The following is a 19,315-nucleotide window of genomic DNA, read 5'->3' as shown; positions in this document are numbered from 1 at the left end:
ACTTTCAGAATGCAGATCTTCCTCTTTGATCAGACTACCCCTCCTCAAAAAGTGAGCTGTTCACTAGAAGCCTCCCTCAGCATCTCTCATTCCAGTGTGCACTGTAATCACTTCTTGCTCCTTTCCCCCTCAGGAAGCCCTTGCTGCTTAGGCCTAGTGCCTGTTGAAGAGGTAGAAAGACTAGATTACTGCCAGTCCAGAGGAGATCTCCATGTCCAGAATCCGGTGATCTCATCTTTGGGTCAAGACCTACCAAGACATCTGAACAGCAGCCCTCCACCACTGAGACCCTTAGAGACTCATCCTCCCACCAGCTAGGGACCAAGCTGCCTTTTGCAAAAGACTTATTCTAAAGAGAAAAAGAGAAAGGGTATTTATTTTTGTATAACACCCCTATTTATATATTTATGCACTTGTATATAGATGTATATGTGCCTTTTGTAATGCTATGGAGACAGAAGGCATCCTCAGCAAGGTCACAGGAGGACCCAGGAAACAAGGCAGCAGCTCTCGGTGGCACCTGCTGTCCATCAGAGCACACAATGGAAAACAGCTGGACAAGAGACACTGCAGGACATGGATCCAAACAGAGCTGCCACCACCAAGATCCAGCACCCTCTTGCAGTGAGGGCTTCACAAGAGATAATGCTGTCACAAAGGCCTTTTCCTCTCCCCCACAGGAAGGTTTGTTCCAGGAACACATTCCTGTGAATGGACTGGAGTTATGCACTCTGCCTGATCAACTTAAACAACCTTTCACATACACGCCATCTGCAGCCGCCTATCTGTAAAGACAAATCCACGCTTTAACATCTAAAATAAAGGCTTTAGTCTTTGCTGTGCCTGGCTCTATGCTAATTCCTCACACAGAATGAGCCTTCTCTTTTTTACCTGCAGACATACAGCAAGCAGGACACCTGGGGAAAGGTGACATTTTCCTGCAGTTAGAGTTTTCCAAATAGTCACTGGTGATATTTAGTCTGAGCTCTTCTTGTTTCCTGTCTCCAGCTGAGTCTCTGGTTACCCAGCTGGCAGTATATGTCTTGTGCCCTTGGTTAGGCCAGGGGTTCGTGCCAGACAGCCCCTCGCCTGGGGCTCCAGCCATTTCCCACCACCCAGGGCACAACCTGCAGCTGCACAAGAGCTCCCTGCACCAGGGGTGTTGCTCAGCAGGGACCCCCTGTAAAGGCAGGCTGCACAAGCCCCAGTCACACGCTTGTGCTGGGACCAGCAGGAAGTTCTTGTGCCTGGCTGGAATATGGCTAGAGCCCAGCTGAGCATACACCAGACAGAGACGCAAAGACCAGTGGCAAAAGGTGGGCAGTGGGGAGGACCAGCAAGAGCAGCTGCAGTTGTTTAATTTGTTCAACTAAAAATTAGCACCTCAGAAGCCTTGCACTGGAAGAACACAACCCCTCCACCCTGGGGCTGAAGGAAGGTAAGTGCTGTAAATGATCATATGCTGCCACCACACCAAATAAGAGAGGCAAAAAAAGAGCAACACCTGAAAACACACAGGGCTTGGCCCTCTCTCACTCATCAGGCATATGCAAGCCAGTGGAGTTACAGGCTGACTTTGCATTGTTACACCCTCCTCCTGCTAGGTAAATTGCGACGTCCTGCCCTGAGGACAAAGGCCCCTTTGCTTTCTCCAGGCAAGTAGCACCACCCTTGACTCTAGCCCAGGTAGCAGAGCAGGGCCATCGCTGCTCAGCAGTAACAAATGCTCACTTGAGGCAGACCTCTTCTACCATTCTTGAGAACAAGGTACCAAAGCGGTATTTGCCCCTGTGAAACTTCAAATCAGCTTTCCACAGCCACTTGTTTGAAGAGTAGACACAGACATAATGCACGCACAGACACAATGCACACACAGACACACACAGGGCACCTTGTCCAGTGTAAGCCTCTGCAATGGACTGATAGCAGTATTTAGTAGTTTTATTTGCAATTTTTTATTCCCTATCAGTTGCTACAGTCGTATTTTGATAGAAAAAACAAATATAACCCTTTACAACTAAACCCCTGTATAGCCAAAACAATTTTGCACTTCCAGGCATGACTGCTGCCAGAGTTAATTGTAAGGGTGACAAGGATTGTTAGGTAGCATTTCTGAACAGGGAGTTGGAGTCTCAGAGTCCTGTGGTAAAGGTTGTAGAAAGAGGCACCCACCTTTTCTGCTAAGGGAAGAGAGTTCTTTCACTTCCTCTCTATTCTGACCCGCTTGATTTCCTCTCTCAGAAAGACCACGTCACGAGTCGTGTGTATGAGCCGTGACTCCAGCCTGGCTCTCTCTTTGATGTCAGTAGTTTGGGAGTCCTGAAAATCTCTGCCCTGTATGGAGAAGAAAAAAATGGCTCCTATAAAACATGGAGAATGAACAGTAGAAATTCATTTCAAGCAGGGAAAGTGAAGCTTTGCAAGAAGCAGGACAGCTCCATGACTCCTCCACTCCTTAGTCAGAACTACATGAAAGTCAGAGTGAAGGTTCACAGACTTACTCCCTAGAAGAGAGCAATAAATCCACTTTCCATTGTAATGCTTTGCTAAATGACCGTTTCCATGTAACAAAGGAATATTTCTTTAATTCCTGCAAGACATATTTTAATTAGAAGTAAGATGAGTTTGTTTCAGTCTTAGAAAGCAGCTAAGTAAGAAATTGCAGAGTTGCTAAGGTATGGAGCAGCCACTCAGCCTGTCCCACTCATAGCCCAAACTGCTGACTGCAGAGCAGGATGTGAGACCAGGGAGCTGGTGAGGGCCAGATGATCCCTTACCCATTTCTGAACAGTCCCAAACCTGCAAGCATTGCAGTGGCTAAAAGACTCACCAGATCAGTCGTCAGCGATTCCAGCTCAGTTTCAAGCTGATGCTTTTCACAGCAAAACTTGTTCAGCTGGTGCAGCTTGCTGGTGTTTTCCCTTGTCAGCTTTGTTAGCTGATGCTGCAGGACTACAATTCTTTTCTAGAAAGATGTAAAAAGTTGATCTGGGATGAGAGAGGACAAAGAGTGTGGAGTGGGAAAGAAGTGCTAGGCACAACGTAAATGTCAAAAAAGACAGGTAAACAACAGACTTATCCTACACACACCACCTGATCTCACAGTACCTTTAGTGGAATGTCATCTTCTTGTTTTTAACCTATATATATATACTGCAAATGCCTAAGTAAGTAAAGCAGTTAAGCAAAAAGTAGGGGAAAAAGAAAGCCATTAGGTACATAGTACTTCTGTACCCTCCTGTGCTTTTCTGTAAGGGCAGCATAAGCGTGTTGCCTGCTTGCACCACAGTAGCTGAGCCTTAGGCCCCCTCAAATGGAGACATGAACTTTCAGACTGCACAGACTGGCACTCCAGGCATGACCTGGAGCCTGCCCTGTACTCAGTTTGTCACCAAAGGCACTGGGAGAAGGCAGTAGGTGCCTAATGCCACCCGAGAACCAGAGAAAAGCATTCTGCAAGAGCTTCTCATAGGGAATGAAGTAGGACGATGAGGTTTTGGAAAGCGAAACAAAGAGATCAACTACTTCCATGAAAAATAGGATGTGCATCAGCAACTGGAGCAGAGGTAGGAATGATGATGGGAAATTGGAGTTGAACATTATGGTCTATTAATGACAAGTGAAAAAAAAAAAAATCAAACATGAGCACGTTCACAAAAGATTTTAGTGTAACTATTCAGCCCCCAGGGAAATGAAGCCATAATGGATCATCATAACACACGTCTTCCTCCTCTTCCTGCTGCTTACCTCCCATTCTCTGAGCTCCACAAAATGCTCATATTCTTTCTCCATTATTCTCACTTTCATCTTCTCCATGGGTATGTTAACAGAGTGTGCTTGAACTGCTTCAAAATCAACCAGCCGACCAAATTTCTCCATCATCAGATGATTGCACCTCTCCTCCAGTCCTAACATGGCACAAATGGCAGCACTGTCATTCATTTCTTAATAAGAATTTCTGCCTTACCCCAGCTTTTTGTGTGAGCTCTTTGGTATTTGCTCTGTAAAAAATAATTCACACAAAACCACACAGAGCTCACAGCTAAGTAATGCCATTTGTCCTTGCCCATGATCCCGCCTGTGTAGTCACTAAGCCACACTCTAAGCCAGTCCTAGTAAGGCACTCCCACACCACAGGCTGTACAGGGCCTCTGCAAGTCTGGTGGTGCTAGACACAGCTTTGGGTTTGGCTCTTGGGAAAGTATTTTGAATAGGGCTTGTTTAATTCTTCAGATTACAAGAGGAGGAAATTGCCAGAAAAAGCTTATGTATCTTTGGGGAAACTACTTTTTTCCTAGGAGTTCTGGTTTACAACCAGAAATAGCAAACACGTATCCAGACTTCCAGTGTCTCATCTTAGTCAGCTCTACTTATACTAAGTTCCCAAATTATTTCACACAGCCTGGTGACTCTGCAGTGCTAGAGAACTACAGCTACTCCATCAAAACAGTCCATTTGATCTGTTCTATTTTCTGCAGTAACCCTCTGTGACATCTGTGCAAGTATAGAGACCAGACATGGAGAGTTACCCGCACCCAGTGAGGGGGACAGAAGGAGCATTGGCAATGCTGTGTTGTCCAGAGTCTCTGTCACTCACGTTGAATCTCTGCCTCCATCTCCTTTTTGTCCTGGAGAAGCTGCTTATGCTGCTCCCGGGCCTTCTTATGGATCTCTCTTTGCATTATCTTTTCATTACGTAGGTCCACAATTCTCTTCTGCAGGTACTGCAAGGACTGGTTGGTAAATACCAAAGTCTGAGAGAAGTCATGGGGCATCTGCCCATCAACCAAGCACTGCACCTGCAAAAGCAGCCAGAAATAAGCAAGGCTGGCTTTACTTATTAAGGATGCTGGAGATGTCTGTATATCAAATGTGATATATACAAATGTGATAAATACAGAACCAGTGAGTGAGGTAATAGTAAGCATGGGCACAACTCTTTTTTTGGGCCAGAAAATTGTGTAAATGAACGCATTGTATCCAACGTGGCATTATTGAATTGGGCAGAACTCCCATTAGTTTCAATAGTTTTCGGTCTTTTTTCGGGTTTTTTTTTTTTTTTTTGAGGGGGTGTTTTGGGGTTTTTTTCCCAGGAGAATATCAGTAAGTATGGACCTGAAGGAAAATACCATGCTGAACCTATAAAGCACTTGAAGACTATGCACATTTCAGCCATGGGCCAGCCTGCCTGTCCTTACCTTGTTTCTGTCAGCACAGGAGAAGGCAAAACAAAAAACGGAATTCTAGAGGAAATAGTAGCATCAAGTTCAATTAAGGGCACTTCCCTCCCAGGAGACCAGAGTGGATGGGGAACTAAAGGCCCCAAAGAACAGTAACACTATTGTTTAGATGTACACAGGCCATTCTGCACGCACAGATGCACAACATCTTGAATTACCTGATGGAGTCTCAAAGGCACAACTACATACAGCTCATTCAGTCTCTGCAGCTTTTCCCACTGAAAGGCCTCCAGTTCCCTGTTTGTTGTGTCCAGACTGGCTTCTACTTCTTTTTCCTGTAGAAAGACAAATTGTGGACAAACAAAATCCTGTAGTACTTAAAATACGTAAGGCAGCAAAGCTCTGTTAGAGTTCCTGATCCAAAGGGAAAGAAGTATATGAAAAATGTGCTTTTTTAAAATTACATGTGATAGGTAAGTTTCACAGGCAAACCCAAGGCTCATCGACATATATGCAAGCAAGATTCCAACCTGAATACCTCTGCACACATGTGCACTCCTAAATGTCTCCTTAGAGAAGACCAGTATGTATCAAGAGACAGCTGCTTTGTTTAGCATCTAAAGCACTTGTAGATCTACAGAGCCTGCAAGATAATTTTTATTGTGCTATGCCTGGAAATGCTTATTGATTCTGCATGAGAAAGAAACAATTCAGACTCAAATATCATGCCCCAGGGTGAATATGTGGCAGCTGGCACTTAGGAAAGCCTTTAAAAACTAAAAAAATGTTCTAAGTTAAGCACACTTGATGGAACATTTTTGAGACAATAAAAGTGCAAGACTTGCATAACGTTATTTTGGTAGCACTCTCTCTCTTCCAGATAACTCTTCAAATTAAGATATTTTTGAATTAATACAAATCAAATTTCTTAATGAATGCAGGCGTTCAAAGAAGCTAAACAGAAAATTTGTACCAAAAGACTTTATTCAGTGGTTACCTGTGACAAAGAGCAAAGGAAAATAACTAAAAGCAAAAGAAATAGATGGAAGAATAGAATTATAAAATGTTTTTAATAAAAAGCGTTTATTTTAACCTGGATTTGTGTTAGGGTAAGTATTCTTCAATCTCTCTCTGCTCCTTTACACACACACAGAGGATAGGCCAGGCCACACCATGTATTTCATCTGAACCAGAGAATCCAGTTCCTGCTGCTGCACGAGGCTAGACAGCTGGGAAGGAACCGGACCTAAAGCCTCCATCCAGCCCCATGAAAGCTAAGGTTGGACCAACTTGATTTACCCTTTTCAGGAGAAGAGGTGACCCATGTTGAGTTGCCTCCTGCCTCTGTGCTACCATAGATACCTCTTCCTAAAGAAAGGCCTCTCAAAGAGTTAGGATTTTGTTTTTAAATCTTAGACTAGCACTAATCACTAGCACTACATTTAACATGCTGATGCTTGCTGAGAAAACATTACAGTACCTTTCTGGCCAAGGTATTATATTCCTTTTTGAGATCAGCAGCAACTTTCTTTTCCTCTTCTAAAGCCTTCTCAATGCCTATCCGCTGCTGCTGCAGCTGGATGGTGTTCCAGAAGAGGTCCTCACTGCAGCCTGAGAGGGAAAGGGTCAAAGAATAGCTTACTTTCACTGTGACTGCACTGGAGTTACTGGGTAGAGCTGGTACCTTCTCCTATTGTGCACAATCCCAGCACTCCCCATAATAACATTGTGGGTTTGGTTTCCTAGAACTTCCTTAAACATGAACCCATGGACCACGTGCCTCCATGACCAGGTGAATGTCTTGGATGGATCTTCTTTTTCTTTACATTCAGTCAAGTCCGTTTGTTTCCAGAAGTCAGATTAAATGCATCAAAGCCAGCATTAAAGCCAAATGCTCAAAAAGTTAGCTTTTGTAAGCAATGCAGTCCCAGTAATTAATACATGTTGCAGTAAAATCTTCAATTTTGTGAGCACACAGTTGTTTCTCCATAGCACCCTTCCCTACAAATTATGAATTTGCTGTTGGGATCATTTAAAGCTCTGTTTGTAAACAAAGCTGTATTTCATAGAACCTGTGTGATGGTAAGGAAGATCTGTGAATTTCTGTCTAATACTGTGATTTCAGTAACGCTAAACAAGGGCACAATTATGCCCAAATCAGCAGGCATAATACGAAAAAAGAGGGTTCAATAAAGGCAAAGAAAATTACACATAAAGATTAAAATATGAAGAGGCTAATGCAACACGTAATTTCCCTATTAAATTAGCAATTTGGACTTTCTGAATAAGAAGTAAAAATCTTTATTTCTTCCCAACATTCCATTGAAAAATGAGATGAATGAGGAGTTAATAAAAAAATTCCATTTGTGGAAATGATATTAAAATCCAATTTTAAAAAAAGGGGAAGGTGAATTGTTGGTAAGCTCGAACTTGAAAATGGTCACTGACACACCACTCACAGATTTTTTTTAAAAAACATCCTAAATTAGTTAAACTTGTACAAAAGAAATGGAAGGAGAGAGGTTGCCTGCCTTTTTTGAATGCCCAAATGAAGAGGATTTTGCAAAGTAAAGCTCCTAACTTTTCAGAGCAGCCTAGCAACAGGCAATTGCTGCATAAATCCACGAGGTGGTAACAAAGAGCTTAAATTAACACCATGAGGATCTCCCTCAGAACGTCCCTGAACAGGGAGGGATCCAGCCAGGCCAGGCAGCCGGTTTCCAGAGAGCAGCTAAAGCCTTACCACTGCTCCACTCCAGAGAGGAGCCTTTTCTCTCCAGAAAATGGCCGTGAAATGGTGAATGCGTCTTTACACAAAATAATTAATCCTTAGTGCTTAGCTAAGTTTTATTTTTCCAAACTTCTTTAATTAGGGTAGTCTACACTACCAGCAGTTTTATTATCTTGACCAAAGTTTCCTGGGGAAAAATGCTGCGCACAGGAGGGGTACACACATTCCAGCCCTTCATGGCTTTAACATGCAGTGAATAATTAAAAATTCTGTGTTTTCTTTTCAAACACATAATATTGCCCCTAAAGCTAAACAACTAGTTAACACAAGGAAATAACAGCTTAGGTACCTTCTGGGCAAACAGAGCCATCAAAGGCTACATCTTCAGATCCACAATTTTCTTCATCAGTCTTTAAGTCAGGCTTTTCACCATCCTCCTCTTTGTTCTCCTTTTCTTCATCTGAAAGAAACAGATAGGCTGCTTGCAAAACACTCCAGACCCACCAGCTATGCATTATGCCAATGTGCTGGTGAACACAAGCCCAGTAACCCATGAAAGATCATTCTGGTAGTATGTGAATCCAGGCACCTTGTGCCTATTGCATTGATCTGATGTGATGTTTTCACAGAAAGGAAAAAAAAAAAAGAGGAGGGAAAAAAAGAGGGAGAGAGATCACCTAGTAGTGGAAAAGGCACAGGTGCAGCCCATGTTTTTGGGACTTACTTCAACAATATTTCCTCTCTTTATATGTGTTAGGAATTCAAACAGTGTGGGTTTACCATTATACTACAGAGATTAATCTACCAAGCAGAGTATGGAAACATAACTCTGTCATAAAAGCATCACCATTGTCTGCACTTTTTGCTAATCATGTCCCACTTGAAACCGAAAGCCAAGTCAGAGAGAGCACAAGTATTTTAGCTCAGTAAGACTGCCTAGCTTTAACAGCTTAAAACTGAGTCACTAAGACAAATTAAATCCTTTCCATATTATGTTTAGTCCTGTGACTAATAGATGATTGCAGATTAGGTTTATGATCTCTCATTAGTCAATGGACAGATTAGAGCAGAATGTCACGAATGTGGCAGACTAATCACTTATCCATAGCTCCCATTGGTGCAGCATAGGAAGCACCTATTTAAGGCTGTGCCTCTTCCTCTTACCAGTTATCAGTCCTCAGTATTGACTAACAGGACGTAAATTGCAGGAGCTCTTATCAGACCAACTGCAGTCATGTTAGAAACTGGATTACATCATTGTTATCATTCATGATGACTGCCACAGAACATGCTGTCAGTCTATAAACAAATCTGGATAGGGCTGATCTATGGGGTTTTGAACTGACTGAAGTGTTGTGTGTACTCAGGGCTCCAGCTAGACAGAGACATGTACTTGACCACATGGAAATATGTGCAACAAATCCATAAAGCAGAAAGAACAAAATCTCCAACCTGCTTCTCTTCCTACTTCTTTTTTTCCCACAAACTCAACTTCCTTCTTCAAAATATCAGTCAGAAAATCAGCAAATTCGTTGTTTTCTCCAAGGGATGCTTCGAAGCTGGCATAAAGAGCTTTCTCACGTTCTTGAAGCATTACAATCTCGCACTTTCTATCCTCCATTTGTGCAATGTAGCTCTTCAATTTTGACTAAGCAAACAAAAAACTACTTCAGTTAAAAGGTACGACCCATGTGTATGTAAATAAGATGCATCTGTGAAGACGTGGAAATGCAAAACTTGTCTTTCTCCCTTTAAACCCATGTTTCAATTAAGCATCACCTAGAAGTATGTTCTTAAAATATGTGATTAGTCACGTTGCATCATGAAGGACCTATTAAAATACAAATGTTAAGATTATTTCAAAAATAAGTATTGGAAGTTAGAAGTGACCATCCTAGTAGGCTGATCATCACGAGTTTCCTGTTTTTCAAAGTTTAGCATTAGTCACCGGATCAGTGCTCAAACAAAGTCAAGGGATGCCACCATTTACTTTATGGTTTGCTTTTGTCTCAAGCCATGCATTAATGGTACACGTGGTCTACTTACTTGTATGTCCTCTTGTTCATTGATGAGGGTACAGATTTGCTCCTCAAGAAGGTTCTCATGTACCTCAAGTTTCTTCAGGATAATCAGCTCATCACAGCATGTGATGCAGCGCAGATCAGCACTTTTCATCTGCATATCCATCTTCAGTTTCTTGTGCCGCAAAAGGCGAAGTTCAGCATCGAAGTTGATGACCAGTGTGTTGATCTGGAGCACAGGAGAGTTGAATCAAGAACAGGAAAAGTATTACCAGTGCAGTCAAACATGCAAAGCTAGAGAAAGGAGCAGAAGGGGAAAATTCTCTCTGCCAAATCAACAACTCAGACTTTCTATTTCCTAGACAGTATTTAAGCACTTAGAAAGACAAAGTTAATCCCAAATGTGTCTTTGTTCTCAGCACAATAATAAAAGAATCACCAGGGCTTCACAGGAATCTTTCACTACATCCCCTCCATCCTTGAAGTATTTTACTCTTCCTAGAATGTTTTAGAGTAGTCTGTAGTTTACAGTAGTTTATGTAACATTCCCAGATGCAGCAATAAATAAGTCTTCTGCCTTGACAGACTTCTTTCGAAATAGCTGCCAGCTCTTCCCTTAGACATTTACAGCTAAATCAGTACTAGCAGCTGCTAACATTAACTTATAGATGTGTGATGTTTACAGCAGAATTTGGGTATTCCCTAAAAACCTTCATACACATAGACACAAGGGTGTCTGTGTTGAGGCAGACCAAAGAATCAATGGCCAGCAGCAGAAAATAAAGAAAAGGTGCTAAGAAATGAAGCGAACAAGTGAACAGTGGCACACCTCTGGTATACTGCTCTCTGTACCCTCCTAAACTGGCTTAGGAGCATCCTGAGCTTGAAGTGGTATGCTTCTGTTCAACAGCTTTGAGTGGATTTTTCTTCCAGACTTTATCAAATTATAGCTTCCCCCACATCCTAGCACTGAGTTTCCACAGCTTAGCTATTGTTGGATAGGAAAAACTACTTTCATTTGCATGCTTCAAGCTTTCTATGTGACCGTTTCATTTAATATCTCTCCTTCTTTAAAAAGATTATTCCCACTCTCCTTTTCTAAGCTATTCAGAATTTTATCGCATCTCTACAACCATTTCAGTTGGTCTTTTTGCAGGCCAAAGATACTTTATCCCCTTAGATGTACCTTTGAAAGAATCTTTTCCATGACTAAGCATTTTGGTTACTCTCTTTTGTAGCTTTTCTAATCCTACAAAGTAGTTATTGAGACCAAAAAGTTGACATTACAGTTGCTTAAGAGCTGAGATCATCATGAATCTACTAAGTTGTAGTGATGCTCCTTTTTTAACTCTGTAATTTTTCAAGTTTTTCAAGTTATGTCTAACATTTTACTTGTCTTTTTTTTTTTTTTTTTTTTGGCCACTAAGATCATAGTTTCATGGAACAATCAATAAGAAATCTAAGATCTGTTTTTCAAGTGATAATAGAACACAGGTCATAGTTATGGATTTATACTGATTAACACTGCAAATTTGCAACAGTTAGCATTTTAGAGTAGCTGCAATCCTGAGACAGAAAGGGTTTTGGATTCATTTATGATCCAGTGGGATTTTTTAATCTGACAAAAACAACTTTCAATTTCCTACCTTTTTAATCAAGGTCTCCTGCAAGTATAGATTTTTTATCTTCTCCCTCTTTAAAATTTCCAGTTCCATTTCTGTTGGCTCTGCTTTCTCCATGTCGAAAGCCTTCTGCTCCTCTGTGACCACCGCTGATGCATCTCCAGCCTGTGCCATGGGGTCACCCTCTTCCACTGGAGGACTTCGGAGAAACACGTGCCTAAATGCACGAGATGAGGGACACCCTTCCAGTGGTTCCTTGAGCTTTGCCTTGGCCTCCTGCTCCTCTTTGAACTTTAGGAGGACGTCACTGTTGTACTCAATTACTTTTTCAGGAACCTCATCTGGGTGCAACCGAGGAATCGGGGGAAGAGGGAGATGTTCTGATAAATCTAAGCTTGCCTGTATGGATTTCAATTCCTTCACTAAACCCTTGATTTCCTCAATAATAGAAACCTTGAGATCCCGCAAAGACACAATCTCTTTGTTCATATTCATTTTCATCTTATGGATCTGCAAAGAAAAAACAATTTTAGTAGGATTCTCCAACAGAGGAAGTAGTCTTCCCCAACACAAGAAGGCTAACATTAGGATTATTAATCATTCTGTGATACGGGGATATTGTATTAGTTGACTCTTTTTACATGAAGTAATGATTGAATGTGATCTATCATTAATATACTTGTCAGAAACTTCTCTGATCTTTATAAAAGAAAATAACACACCACCCACCTGAAGCAACTGGAATTCCTCATCTGTATAAGCCCAGAATCTATGACAAGAACTATTCCCTTTCTTTGTCCTAATGAGTTGTGTTAATCACTGGGTATCTGGTAGCATCAGCACTACAGCAAAGTGCTGAAGCTCAAGTGTGAGACTAAAATGATCCAACAAATCCCCTGAGACTGTAGCATTGCTTCTATAATGCTTAGACCTCACTGTCAAAGTTATCCAGTGTCACTCTTTTGCACTCCAGCCAAATACAATGAAAGGCCATTCCTGTGAGAAGGATGAGGGGACAGAAGTCACAAGGAAAGCAACAAAGATACTGTACAACATTTGGACTTAGTATGTCTTCATGGTTAAAAGATATGTGGCAGCTGTAGGAGTCCTACCACAGCAAGGTGACTCCAAAAGATCTGGTTTCTCAGCAGAATTCCAACTCCAGAAGCAATGATTGCCAAAGTGCAAATACAGAGAGGCCACACTAGAATACTTGTCCTTGCTCACATCCCTGTATTTGTAAAGTTATTTCACGGCAGGTGTTATTTAGCTCACTGTTTTAGTAGATTATAAGACTTTCTTATAATTCAAAAAGACAGGTGTTCCTGCTGAAGCACTAGTAAAGGTAAATTCTCTTTCTCATTTATAAAGTGCCACCCTAGATTGATTCTGGTTTGGGTTTGGTGAAGCACAAGACAGTTCACAAGAGAAGGGCTCATTTGTAACTAAAACTTACTCAAAACAGCATTCTGTCCTTCAAGGCCTATTCCCACACTCACTTTGAATTCCTTTCAAAAAATTTCTTTAGTGATTAATACACTATCCTCGCTTCCCCCCAGAAATGGGGCAATATACACAGTTTTACATACCAACTCTTCCAGGGATACAAGCTGCATCATCTTCTTCTCAGTGTTCATTCGCTCGTGTTCGGTGAGTGTGTCGTTAGTGGCAGTCTTCAGCCTGTAACATCCAATATTTGCCCGTTCTTCTTTGATCTCCTCAGCATCTTCAGAATTCTCATAGTTATCTCTAGGTTTGCTCTTGTATCTGGTAGGTACAAAATAAAGCTGAACTTTCAGACAGAAGCATAAAAATGAACAGTTATTTCATACCCTCATGTTGCACATCACTTGTGCAACAAAATTTGGGAGGTGAAAGAGTGATACATCTCTTTCAGAAAAGAATGGCTACCTTGGAAAGAATATCCTTGCACATTTAAATGAAAATCCCAGATTTTTTTTTCCCCTAAGAACTCTTAAAACACAGCTCTGCCATGGAAAAGTTTAAATCTTCACACTTGGACTGAGTTCTGGATTAAGTGAGTACATGCCGCTATCAATTTCAGGGAGCTGCACATCAACAATCTACCAGCCTGCAGCTCACAACACCTACTCTACATTGTTGAACACTCAATAACCTCAAAAGCTTTGTATTCTGACTCTACATTGGTCCCATTCCTTGTCATTCGTCTCCTAAGGAAGAACTTCTGTACTGCCATGAGCACAGAATGGTTTGGGTTAGAAGGGGCCTTAAAGATCATCTCGTTCCAATGCCCCTGCTATGGACAGGGGCACCTTCCACTAGACCAGGTCACTCAAAACCCCATCTAACCCGGCCTTGAAAAAGAGGTTATTCGAAGATATGACTTAGGTTAGATATTTGGAAAAGGTTCTCCACCCAGAGGGTGGTTGGGTACTGGAACAGGCTCCCCAGGGAAGTGGTCACAGCACCAAGCCTCACAGAGTTCAAGAAGCATTTGGACAATGCTCTCAGGCACATGGTGTGACTCTTGAGGCCGCTACGTGCAGGGACAGGAGTTGGACTTCGATGATCTTTGTGGCTCCCTTCCAACTCAAGATATTCTATGATTCTGTGGAAGATGTCCTGTCCCCCTTTCTTGCCTCTCAAGATAAAGACCAGCATGGAGCATGAAGGCATATCACACTCACATAATGGCTGAGATGCTAACACTGCTGACCTCACCCAGCTGTTACAGTGTCTGCTCCACATGGTGCTGGCAGGATTCACTAAAAGTTGACTGTAACGGCATAGGTGTCTCTCAGTCATGATCAATTTAGACACATTTTACTCCCTATCTGAAAATGTAGCTACCTAGCTAAATTAACATTTGATAATATTTTAGATGAACCATAGAAACTAAATATATTCTAACGCTCTCTCAAGACTTAGTGATACGTGAAAATTCATCTGTTTTAATTACAGCCCTTAGGATTATAAAAACCTAAGCAGAGAGATTATAATGCCATAGGACAGCTAAATAGTATTACTTGACCTCAGACAAGAAGCAGAACTAAAAGGGAACAGAATCCAGTTCAAGACTCACAATTCATGCCACTCTGCCCTCCTCTTCATGATCTTGGCTTTCAGTGCATCATATTTCTCAACAATTCTTCTGATTTTCTCACGTTTGCTTTCTATATAACGCGTGGTTGGCTTTCGGTCCTCTGGCGTCTCCAGCTTTTCAGCCTCATTCTCAAAAACTACACTTTCTGAAACAAAAAATAACCATCTGAAGATGTAAATACCACGCAGCACAGTGCAGTCCCAGCTACTGGAAACTCCTCCGGACAGCTCCTGTAGAGCTGATGTAAATCAGGATAGTTCTGTTGTAGTGGATGTTCTGAAAATATTCAGGGTCTTTGACTTGACTTTTAGTCACATTCTACCCATGGGGCTGACAGACAATTGCTGGCATTGACCTAAACATGAAAAACATACTATGTATGAGTGTTACTTTGTATGTAGGTACAAAAAAAACATACCACAGCTATATTTCTTTACCTGTACTTACACATCTATTTCTTTATCTTGGACTCGGGAAAACAAACTGAGATGAAAGACAGAAACCCTATTACTGAAAGATTTAAATGGTTGTCATTACCTCTATGCACAGAACTTGTCTCCCTGGGGATTTCTTCTGCTCGTTCTGCCTGTTTAAGTGCTGTCCACTTCTCTTTAAGTACTGCCCACTTGCTGTCCCCGTGTTTCTTATCTGGGGCATATTTCTCGGACATTGTTAGAAGGCTGTAGGTGGAAATCTGATGATTGCTTTGGATAGCATGAACAATAAGAGTAAATTCCAGAGAGTCCCGAAACCTGGAATGCCAAATTAGACAAAACTGTCTGATGGCAGTGGGCACAACATACCATTTTGCCTGGACCAAAAGGGCATGAATAGTGTAGTTTACTCATTGCACATGCAATCATTATATGTAAATCCACAAGTCAGTAAGTAATTGCATAGCATGGTAACATCTGACACTATCTATTGGCTTTTATCCAATCTAGGAATGGAGATGCTCAAGAATAAACACATTAATATCTTCACCAATATTGAAACTTACACTAGGCTTTTCATGGGAATAACCCTCCTCTTCCATTAAGGACTGATTAAAAATATGCTCATTCAAGCCTTTTTCCCAGTCACATACTGTGTGTGCCTAAGGTGTTTTTGTTATTGTGTATTTCTTTTATTAATTCATCTTTTGCTCTTACCTGGATCTATGAAAACCAACGCAAAATGCACCTCATGCTTAAACTTGTGTTCTTGAGAAAGTTTTGTTTCATAACTTCAAATTGTATAGAGGACATTGTATTAGCAATGACACTAAAATATCTGACAGATATGCAAGATGTCTTAAAAACAGGCATTCATTTCACAGGTTTTTTTCAATGTTTCAGTAAGAGTTCTTGGTTCTTACTGAATGTACAGGCAAAACCCCAGGCAAACAGTCTCAACCAGCTTTCTTCATATAGAAGTGAATCAGAATTAAGTAATTTCCTTCATTTGACTATCTGCATTTTTACCAAAGATTCAGTAGAAGTAATTACACATAAATATTAATATATACTCACATGTATGTTCCAAGTAAAATAAGAAGTGAATCATAACAGAACAGATGAAATATTGATTACATGAGAAAGAGAAAAAAAAAATCACATTCTTTTTCCTTGTGGGAGGTACAGCTTCATAGACAATAAGCTCTATGGAAGGACAGGGAGAGAAGTAGAAGAAAAGTGGTAATTACTGTGTTTGTAGTTTCTGCAGTCCAATCAATTGTTTCTCGTGCTCCCAAGCCAGCTCCTTTTGCACTAATTGGATTCTCTGTAGTTTCTGCCTATCCAGCTCCTCAAAGATCCTACGGTCCATCTCAAACTCCTGCAGGAAGATGCAAAACTCAACATCACATTATTTTGGCTACTAGGTCTTGATAATAAATATTTTTACCTAGGTGCCATAGTTCCATGCACATCAACACTAACCTTTATTTCAGAGGCTATCTCCACAGAGAACCACATTTTTCTCCTATGCTTCTTAATTGGCACAAATCAACAGCTGTGATTCAGAAGTCCCAGCAATTTATATATTCCTAAAACTACCTTAATCCAAAATATTGGACATCTTTGGCCCCAACATGATATGTAGCAACATTTTAGAAGAAGGTCCCTCTAAGGTAAATGACCCTCATAAAAGCCAGGTGTACCTCTCTGTGCAACTGCATGTGCTTGGGCAACTCCTGATTCTTTTGAAGGAGAAAAGCAAAGTCATGTCTCAGCGCACTTAACTCCTCTCTCTTCTTATTTTTCTTTTCTTCAGCTTCCTCCATTTTCCGTTCAAACTCCTTTTTCTGCTTGTATTCCTCAATACTGAAAATGCATAAAAAGAAAATGGCATTATCTCAATGGAAGAGAGGAAAGATTACAGTTTACATGACCTTTCAGACTTCCCTGACAGTCTTAAATTCCCAGTGAACTCAACGGTTCTTAAGGTAACTTACAAAGGAATCATCTTCCTGTATTTTTGTACATTCCTAACATCAAGGGGCTTTGACTTTTTGTTGTCTCTGTAGTCTGAAGTTAAGTGTCTCATAGTACAATATTTGAATTACTGCCAGAGAAAAGCAGATGAAATGGACAGAAAGGCTGAGAAAACTGTGTGTTTAACAAAGAGATGACCTAAATTCAGGGTGATCAACTTCTTCCTCCTCTTTGTAAGCAAAAAGAAATACATGGACTGAGGAAAGAGCTACCAACAGTTCAAAGTCCCTTTCATCATTATCTAAGTATCTCTTACGTGTAGGCATCAGGATCCTTAATATCTTCAGTAGCCTTCTCCTTCTCAAGACCACTCTGGAATAAAAACATTGTCTTGTCTTTAAACAAGCAGTTATAGTTTCAACAGACAATAAAACTTCTAGAAACAGTAAGAGAGAGCTCCCACCACCTCTTACAAAATCAAAAGAAATCTTCATTTTCAATATTACTATCTGGGCCTTAAATATCAGGTTGCAGTGTTTCAAGCAGAAAAAGGAATGAAGCTGGTTTATATGTAAAAGAACTAATGAAACATAGTTCTTAGGGACAGAGAATACAAATCCTGTAACCTCTCCATTGGCATAAATCATTGCTTGTCCTAACTTCACTCTGTCCCACAACATCTTTGGTTCTCTACCCCCCTAGACCCAATTCTCTTGTCTCCCCTCACTGCCACATTGACAAGATCAGTGTGTCCTGGATTAATTCCAAGTTACATGTGTAATTAATCTGGTTGGCTTCTGCTGACTGCATAATGGATTCACAATTATCAGCTGTGAAGAATGACAGATGGATGGACATTGCAGTAGCACAAGCCTCATTTCCCTAGGCAATCATGCTCTGAAAAAAGAGGGGGGACCATCACCCAACAATTTAGTTGTACTTAATTGAACTTTAATTTAACTCAATTAGTTTCAGATGATTTGTATTTGATTCTCTAAGAATCTCATTAAGTTTAATGAAGATAGAATTTTTAAAATCTTCCACATGACTTAAAACTAGAATAGATAGCAATGAAGATATACTTTGAAAAGGGAAAAACTCTCTTAGGATGGTCATTAAGCAATGTTGTTAGCTCGAACAATAGAACTGACCATAAAGGTCTTTATACAGAGCTACTTAACTATTCAAAACTATAAATCTGTATATATATTTTATAATTGTATATTAATCACTTCTTGTAATGCTGGAGCTAGCAAGGCTCTGATATCAAAGGTTCTAATCATTCACTTATAGAAAATAACTCTGACTCTATTCTCAATGCTATATATTCTTGTCATGCTGGTAAAGAATTCCAACTAGCTGAATGACCAAAATCACAATTTCCTCTGTCCCTGTTATCAAGCATCCTTCAAAATGTAGTTACCAAGCAGTATTAAAATATATTTAAAAGTTTTATTTGTTTTATGTTGACACTTTCAAGATTTTTAAACTCTACTGAATGTATGTCTACTGTAATATTTATTGTGCACAATGGCACTTCTTTACTCAATAGCTCTCGCTGCTTCTTTCAAGTGATATTTATTTAATTCAGACACCCTTAAGACTTTTTAAAAATTTAATAAAGTCGGAACATTTTCAGTGGAGGAGTTGACATCCCTCCTCTTGTGCATTGTCAGTAGAACTGTTTCTGAGTTCCACTGTCATCTGTTCAAGCATGCTAGAGGTGAGCAGCTCTACAGTGAGTACAGGACACTGGTAAATTCATTACTACTAATGCTGTCCAAGAGTGAAAGAGCAACAGGATCAGCATCCTGTTGTGCTATTTTGCAAAGGTAAAAAATCCATTGTGAATTTTAGATGAATGGTACTATATGTATGGAGAAACTACACATTTGATATTCTCCAACAGTATTTCTAGAATCCCCATCCAGAGCAGAATCAAACTTTACTGGAATTAAACCCAAGGAAGGCATGAAGTATGATAAATCCTTGCAATTCTTTCATTCTAGGAATATGCATGACTATACCTTTGAGTGGGAAAACACTGGTAGAATATTACATCTGAACAATACATACTGTGTTTATTTGGAGAAAACCACAAAACACCAAGACCAAACAGTGCACTCACAGAGCCCATTTATTAGGGAATGTTTTGCAGGAGTTGATCTTCTAAATTGTTTCGGAAACTTCAGCTTTTGCTATGAAAAATCTTTTAAAAAAATAATTGAACTGTGTTTGTCCACCTGGGTACTTTCATACCAA

The 19,315-nt window shown here is 40.5% G+C and overlaps 2 protein-coding genes across 8 annotated transcripts in view; one reads left to right on the top strand and one right to left on the bottom strand.

Moving 5' to 3' along the window:
- BOC (BOC cell adhesion associated, oncogene regulated) overlaps window positions 1-836 on the top strand; it is a 54,955-nt gene extending 54,119 nt beyond the window's left edge. For all 7 annotated transcript variants that reach the window (XM_042031823.1, XM_042031818.1, XM_042031821.1 and 4 more), the window contains one exon: window positions 134-836. In XM_042031823.1, the coding sequence (XP_041887757.1) occupies window positions 134-318 (185 nt within the window). In that variant the 3' untranslated portion in view covers window positions 319-836. The remainder of the gene's footprint in view (window positions 1-133) is intronic.
- A 1,090-nt stretch (window positions 837-1,926) lies between these two features.
- Window positions 1,927-19,315, bottom strand: part of CFAP44 (cilia and flagella associated protein 44) — a 42,219-nt gene continuing 24,830 nt past the window's right edge. The window contains 17 exon segments of the mRNA XM_042031817.1: window positions 1,927-2,224; window positions 2,227-2,334; window positions 2,831-2,965; window positions 3,748-3,908; window positions 4,598-4,799; window positions 5,399-5,515; window positions 6,661-6,791; window positions 8,261-8,371; window positions 9,364-9,559; window positions 9,958-10,161; window positions 11,579-12,064; window positions 13,144-13,321; window positions 14,619-14,784; window positions 15,177-15,391; window positions 16,324-16,454; window positions 16,780-16,942; window positions 17,370-17,425. Of these exon segments, the coding sequence (XP_041887751.1) occupies window positions 2,075-2,224; window positions 2,227-2,334; window positions 2,831-2,965; window positions 3,748-3,908; window positions 4,598-4,799; window positions 5,399-5,515; window positions 6,661-6,791; window positions 8,261-8,371; window positions 9,364-9,559; window positions 9,958-10,161; window positions 11,579-12,064; window positions 13,144-13,321; window positions 14,619-14,784; window positions 15,177-15,391; window positions 16,324-16,454; window positions 16,780-16,942; window positions 17,370-17,425 (2,910 nt within the window). The 3' untranslated portion in view covers window positions 1,927-2,074.

Source organism: Corvus kubaryi, unplaced genomic scaffold (genome assembly GCF_017639235.1).
Source record: "Corvus kubaryi isolate FWS band 111438036 unplaced genomic scaffold, C.kubaryi_AGA036_p1.0 37341, whole genome shotgun sequence".
Taxonomy (NCBI): Eukaryota; Metazoa; Chordata; class Aves; order Passeriformes; family Corvidae; genus Corvus; species Corvus kubaryi.
The sequence above is the reverse complement of the archived record's forward strand: the minus strand, read 5'-3'. Positions and strand labels throughout refer to the sequence as shown.